We start from the raw sequence: 7,635 nt of genomic DNA on the forward strand, positions 1-7,635 counted from the left end.
GATTAGGGTTGATCTAATATGATTAAGGTAAGTTTCCATAAGATAATCATGAAGAAATCCCGAATTTGGCCTTTCCTGACGCTTGGACTCGCCGAGTGCACCAAGGGACTCGCCGAGTCAGGCCAACTCGCCGAGTCCACTATGGAACTCGCCGAGTCCATGACTCAGAAACACAAAAATCGAATTTTGCAGTTAAGTTTCAAACAAACAAGCAACAATTTAATAGAAACCAAGCTAGGCTCTGATACCACTAATGGGTTTTAGCCATAAGAATTTTCCTATGTGCGCATGCAAAACCCTAATGCTTGGATCTAGGCTTTCTAACTAAACATGATTTGAATCCAAGACTTTTAATGACTAATTAGGTATAAAACAATACAAAATCAGATCTAGAAGCATACCTTTGAATCTCTTGTTTGATCTTGTTGTTTTGGAGCTCTAGAGTCACAATTGTCACTCCTCTAATGGCTTACAAACACCAAATAGCAAGGAGGATGATTTAAGAGAGAGAGGGGAGGAGAAAATCGGCCAGGGCTTTCTTACTTGAGAAGAGATGCCAATTTCCCTTTGCCATAGGGTCTATTTATACTTGTAGACTCCTTAAGGGTTACAACTTAAACCCTAGTTGGATAATCTTTCCTTAAAGCAATCCAAATCCATTCCTTAGATAACCTTGGATGATTTTAAGCTATCCCTAGCTTCTAGAATTCGTCCATCCTCTATCCAATAAGGATTTACAGTCTAAAGTTTAACTATCAAACAATTGACAGGTTATACCCTCTTATTTAATTAATCTCTTTAAGTCACCAAATTAATACCCATTAATTTATGACTTATATTAATCAAATAACAATATTATTATTCTTTATATTATTCTCATAATATATAAATAATATTTATTCTCTCTTAATAAATCATCCTATCAAGTTGCTATGGTGAAGGCAACCCAAAAGGACCATGCACAATCGGGTCAAATACTTGCCTAATATAGTTGTAGCCTTAGACACTATTCCAACAGGTAGAGCTTATTAAAGGTTGAGCAATGTGGCCTATAAGTGAATGTCTAATTAAAATCACCCCTCCTCTACACCATAATCAGACCGGAAGGCATAAGAAAAAGATGAAGCAATATGTTGAAGAGAAAAGCCAAAAGAAAGGAGAAAATGGTGCTAGTGGGAGTGGAAAGCTTACAAGAAAGTTTATCGAAGTAGCTTGCAACAAGTGTAAAAATAAAGGGCACAATGCTAGAACTTGTAGAGGCTAAGGAGGTAACTGATGGGATTTAAAGGTATTTTGATGTATGTAGGGGTATAAGTGTCTTTTTGGGATAATGTTATGTTTATGTGTATTGTATGTTTAGTACTTGATGTGTTTTGGGGTTTAAACTATTTGGATGTTCTTTTTGGTACTTGATACTATGTATTGTAATGTATAGGAACAATTTAGATTGGATTTGATGTAATGACTTATGTTATGTTTAATGTCTTGATGTTATTCTCATGTATAATTTCATGTTGTAGAACTTGACCAATGTGCCCTTTTAAACAAAACATACAATTGTCATTCACAATGTTTAAACCATAAACAAAATAGAATGGTCAAAATGTACATACCAAATATAATTACCATTGCCAATTTGTTGAAAAACATGTCTTACATTGCTTACATTTTAACCACAAAAGACTACCACAAAGTACTACCCAACATATTACATTGCTTAAACAAAATACTACCCAAAACATTAAAATACTATCCAAACCGTTACACTTCAATCTACTTCTTATAAACCAGAACAAACACAAACAACATCCAGCTGCATAACAAGTAACATTTGAGTCTTGTGTTTTGTGACTTCAATTTCTTTATTTTATAATAGCTTTTGAACATTCACACATTTAACCATCAAACCACCCAATAAATCGACATTTGGATCCCTTCAAAATTGAAGAAACAAAAGAAGATCGTAAACATATAATGGGAGAGTTATGTTGAAATCCAAAAAAACCTTTGCGTACCTCAGTAGGGTATCCCTAGAAGCGTCGACTTGGATTTTTGTTAGTCCATGAGGTGCGAACTACGACCATTTTACCACAAAAACAAAGCACCATTTTCGATTTCGATTTCTTGAAGAAGAAAAAGATGGTTGATTTAGGTCAACTGAAGAAAAAGAAGAAGACGAGAACGACGACAAAGAAGGTTCACTAGGTTCGATTTTATAGTACGGATTTATTAATATTAAATAAGGGGAATAAAAAGGAAATAACCAAAATACCCCCAATTTGACAAGTCAAACATATATTGACGGAATGATATAGACGGATGTTAACCTTTTGGACCAAAGACGCAATCAAATGAAAACTTTGGACATGTGGTGCTAGTCTAAATTTTTTTGGATCAAAATGACAATTTTGAGCAAAACATAGGAACCAGTGATTTTTTTTTTTTTTTTTTTTTTTGGAAAACAAAATTTTGAAAACTTATTCTTTGACAACGTTGAAATATCTTGCTACCCAAGTTTTGATTTATTAACAATTAATAATACCACATTAAATAAATATATATTATTTATTCAATAAGTCGAAAAAAACCTACACTTCCCCTTAGCCGCGTTTCCTGTTCCCCCATATCTACCGTGAACCGTCGATAGTCGTGGCCTAAAACAAGAACAAACAAATATCTGGTATTTTCGTCGAACACCTCACGGGCTCTCTTTTCTCCTGATAATATCATCATCGTTGTGTTAAAAATAACTCTGCATATTTTTCTCCAACCAAGGATCATATGTTAATTCGGTGAAAGGTTCAATCAATTTATCGTCGTCGCCCTTTAATATGATGTTTTCAAGACTTGGTCGGTCAATCTCTCGATCGTCTCGTTCAAGGGTAAGTCTTTTTGTCCCAGTAAACTATTCATGTTTTTCTTGTTTGCAGTATGTGGGTTTCTGATCTTATTGTTTTGAATCCTGTTGGATGGTTTGGTAGAATGTTTTGAGTGGTGGAAATGGCGGAAGATCACAGATTTTGACCGATTCTTCAGCATATCAATCTCGATATATCCGACAGGCAGATGATAACCTTGGGGTTTTGAAGCGTTATTTAGGTTCTCTAGCAGCTAACAATGAAAGATATGGTTCTGGGTTATCATCCAAGGTGTATCTATCGGATATAAAGTACGTTCTTGCAAACCCTAGATTTCAAAGATTCTTCTCCAGCGAGGCTCCGAAGAAGAAGAGTAAGATTAGCTTTTTCCGTATCATTTTCTATTTGTTAATGTTTGAAGTTAGGAGGCTGCTTGAGCTCGCTCATGTCAATACTCTTATTACAGCCCCTGAATAGTAGACGATGATTAAATGGTTCCATACGAACTACGAAGCCTAAATTTGCACCAAAAACGACTCCTAACTATTCTGTTGAAGGGAATCTAAAAAAAGTAATCTTTGGATTGCTGAAAGCTTCTGTTTTCCTATCCCATATAAAGCAAATTGAACATTTGAGCAATCTAACTGGGCCAGTATTGGTGTGTGTATATTACTTGACCCTTCTGTGTTTATTGTTTTTCAGATTATGAGAACTTTTTCCCCAAGGAAAAGAAGGAAACTCCAAAGGCAAACAATCAGAAAACTGAATCTAAAGGTCAGTCACCTTGATTTCTGAGAATAGATGCTACTGTTATGGAAGTTTCACTCTTAATTTGGTCTTTATATCTTTGTATCATCCATTGGTAGATCAATGTAACTTTCATTGGTCTTTCTTGGCTACATATCAATCTGCAAGTAATGCGTGAAACTTACAAACTGATTAACATATTTGCAATGTGTAGAGGAATCAAGCACAGAAGATGATGGGGGTTTCTTCCCAAAGCAGTTCAATTTCCAAATCCCTATCCCTTTACTAGTAATTGGGTTGTTGCTCTTTTCATCACTCTCTTCTTTTGGTCCTCGTGAACAGAAACAGGTTAGCTCTTACTTGATCTTCCTGTTTATTTCTAGATCACTTGATGTTAATTTCATTTTTGTTTTTTATTACTACAGATAAGTTTCCAAGAGTTCAAGAATAAGCTTCTGGAGCCAGGGTTGGTGGACCATATAGTCATTTCCAACAAATCAGTTGCAAAAGTATATGTCAGAAACTCACCACGCAATCAATCAACCGATGGCTCTATTGAAGGAACATCAATCGATTCACCTGCAAAAGTGAACACAAGCCAATATAAATACTACTTCAATATCGGAAGTGTTGAATCTTTTGAGGAAAAACTAGAAGAAGCCCAAGAAGCACTTGGGATAGATTCTCATGATTATGTTCCTGTCACATACGCATCCGAAATGGTTTGGTATCAAGAAATCATGCGATTTGCACCCACACTCTTATTACTCGGATCCCTTTGGTACATGAGCAGAAGAATGCAAGGTGGTTTAGGTGTTGGAGGTGGTGGTGGGAAAGGTGCACGTGGAATATTCAACATTGGAAAAGCCCACATTAATAAAGTTGACAAGAATGCAAAAAACAAGGTCCTTTTTCAGTTTCAAATATTCTAGTATCTATAACAACACAAAAAGTTTTCATCTTTTACAATCTTTTACAATCTTTATTGTTGTTCAGGTCTTTTTCAATGATGTTGCTGGATGCGATGAAGCAAAACAAGAAATCATGGAGTTTGTGCATTTTCTTAAAAACCCAAAGAAATACGAAGAGTTAGGAGCTAAAATCCCGAAAGGTGCTCTGTTAGTGGGGCCACCTGGCACTGGCAAAACCCTTTTAGCTAAAGCAACAGCAGGAGAATCCGGTGTGCCTTTTCTTTCAATATCCGGATCTGATTTCATGGAAATGTTTGTGGGTGTGGGCCCATCTAGGGTTAGAAACTTGTTTCAAGAAGCAAGACAGTGTGCCCCGAGTATAATATTTATAGATGAAATCGATGCAATTGGTAGGGCAAGAGGACGTGGGGGTTTTGGGGGGTCTAATGATGAGAGAGAAAGTACACTCAATCAGCTTCTTGTTGAAATGGATGGATTTGGCACCACTGCTGGTGTGGTTGTTCTTGCTGGAACTAACAGACCTGATATTCTAGATAAAGCTCTGTTAAGACCTGGAAGATTTGATAGACAGATTAGTATAGATAAACCTGATATCAAAGGACGTGAACAGATCTTCCAAATTTATTTGAAAAAAATCAAACTTGATAACGAACCTTCATATTTCTCTCAAAGACTTGCTGCTTTAACTCCTGGATTTGCTGGAGCCGATATAGCAAATGTTTGCAATGAAGCAGCTTTGATTGCTGCAAGAGGTGAACAAACAAAGGTCACCCTGGACCATTTTGAAGGAGCCATTGATAGAATCATTGGTGGACTTGAGAAGAAGAACAAGGTACTTAAACATTGATGAAATTGAAAGTTTGAAACCACATTTACTTTTTTTTCTCCTCTCTCCTTCATTCTTTCTAATTTGTTGAAATGAAACAGGTAATAAGCAAGTCTGAACGCAGAACTGTAGCTTACCATGAAGCAGGGCATGCTGTTGTGGGGTGGTTTTTGGAACATGCAGAGCCTTTATTGAAAGTGACAATTGTCCCACGTGGCACAGCAGCTCTTGGTTTTGCTCAGTATGTTCCAAGTGAGAATCTTCTCATGACAAAAGAACAGCTTTTTGACATGACTTGCATGACACTTGGTGGCAGAGCTGCTGAACAGGTAATCTTTGACTATTTGTGTTTAAGTTTTCAACATCTTTTGTTGCAAGTTTTCAACTTTCTTGATTGATTACAGGTGATACTTGGAAAGATTTCAACTGGAGCACAAAACGACTTGGAGAAAGTGACAAAGATGACATATGCTCAAGTTGCGGTTTATGGGTTCAGTGAGAAAGTTGGTTTGCTGTCATTTCCTCAAAGGGAAGATGGAATGGAAATGAGCAAGCCATACAGCAGCAAAACAGGGGCAATTATTGATACTGAAGTCAGGGAATGGGTGAACAAGGCGTATGAACGCACAGTCTCACTTGTGGAAGAACATAAAGAGAAGCTTTCTCAGATTGCTGAGCTTTTGCTTAAAAAAGAAGTCCTTCATCAAGATGATTTGTTAAAGGTGTTGGGTGAACGCCCGTTTAAAGCAACCGAAATGACAAATTATGACATATTTAAGCTTGGATTTGAGAAGGAAGATGTGAAAACTGGAGAGGTGGAAGAGGGTAGTAGTAGTACTGCAGAAGACAGTGGGGCCCCACCACCCCTTGAGCCTGAGGTAGTCCCTGCATAACTAGAACCTGGATAAGAAAAGGTAAGATAACTTTTATTTTAATTTGGAAAACAAAACTCCTTCCTAATTATGAAAGAGATTTGGATTAAAGGGGAAGGGGAGGGGTGTCACAATTCAACTTGTATTGGGTGATTTATCTTGTTAAAATGTATAAGCAAATCAAGTGGTGGTGATACAGAAAAAAAAAAAAAAAGGAACACGTGATGTAAAGTTGATGTGGCGCATTTTCATTTTTTTTTCATGAATTTCTTTGTCATAATACCCACAAATGTGACACATTGTTGATTTATGTTCTAGACATAAAAAGCTAATAGTTTTCTAAGACTTGTAATATATGTTTTTAATCTATTGGCCCATGATAAGTGTCTTGAACATGTGTTTATGTATGCAACCACTGTTTTGGGATTTCAATAAACTTATTAATTCTTCTTTATTTAGAACCATTTATTTGTGATGTCTCGTCTACGTCTTCATACACAAGCGGATATTCTTGAAGCTTTGTATAAGGCAGGAGGGAATTGTACATCGCATGTCTGTCACATTGGATTTTTAACAGCCATCTCACCGCCACATTACTGTTGCTACAAGACATGCATGCCATGCCATTTTTAGGGGTGAATCAAATTTGAAAAAAAGAAAGAATGATATTGCCCCTCTCTCTCTCTCTCAATGGTGACAAACCAACTTTTATTATACCATACCACGATGAGGAGACGGTGTATGCCATGCTTGTCATGGGCTTGCCGAGCTAAATGCCACCTCACACCCTCAAGCTTAAATGCGTTGATAGTCGTAAATGCAAGACAATGAAGACATTTCTAAACGTAGTTTGAAAACGATTCTTAAGAGTTTAGGTCTAAGGCCTGATTAGGCTTACCATTTACACACAAGAGCATCTACAATATTAAGGTTTTTTGAGTAATTTTTGTTACAACTCACTCTATTTAACATCATAGTCAATACTTTCAAGTTAGCAAGTTGATCGAAGAATTAGCACTATGATACCACTATATAAGAACAAAACGGATGTCCAAAATTGTCGCAACTATCAAAGTTTAAAGTTACTTTGGGGTGTTTGTGATTTCTTATTAAAAGAGTTTGGATAGAAAGATTTAATAAGGAGTTTTGAGAGTTTGGATAGAAAAATTTTATAAGTACTTATTGACTTAAATAAAGAGTTTTTGATAAGTCGTTTACTCCTTATTTAATTTATTTAAAGAGTTTTTGATAAGTTATTTCATTACTACACATAAAATTTGATTTTGCCAAACACTAAAAATAACTTATAAATTTATTACGTGTAACGTCCTAAAAATTCAGGTAATTTTTTTTTTCATTTTTAAAACAATAATTCATACAAACGAGTTGTTCCAAAACCG

At 36.0% G+C, this 7,635-nt stretch overlaps 1 protein-coding gene across 1 annotated transcript; it reads left to right on the plus strand.

Moving 5' to 3' along the window:
* Positions 1 to 2,617: 2,617 nt before the first annotated feature.
* Positions 2,618 to 6,612, plus strand: LOC145077240 (ATP-dependent zinc metalloprotease FTSH 3, mitochondrial-like). The gene is made up of 8 exons (XM_079022990.1): positions 2,618 to 2,882; positions 2,982 to 3,231; positions 3,561 to 3,632; positions 3,820 to 3,953; positions 4,031 to 4,510; positions 4,602 to 5,369; positions 5,465 to 5,692; positions 5,768 to 6,612. The coding sequence occupies exons 1-8, from the start codon at positions 2,832 to 2,834 to the stop codon at positions 6,254 to 6,256; spliced, it is 2,472 nt and encodes an 823-aa protein (XP_078879116.1). The 5' UTR covers positions 2,618 to 2,831; the 3' UTR covers positions 6,257 to 6,612.
* The last annotated feature ends 1,023 nt before the right edge of the window (positions 6,613 to 7,635 follow it).

The sequence above is a fragment of the Lactuca serriola genome, chromosome 9 (genome assembly GCF_051521515.1).
Source record: "Lactuca serriola cultivar US96UC23 chromosome 9, Lser_US96UC23_V15, whole genome shotgun sequence".
Lineage (NCBI taxonomy): Eukaryota > Viridiplantae > Streptophyta > Magnoliopsida > Asterales > Asteraceae > Lactuca > Lactuca serriola.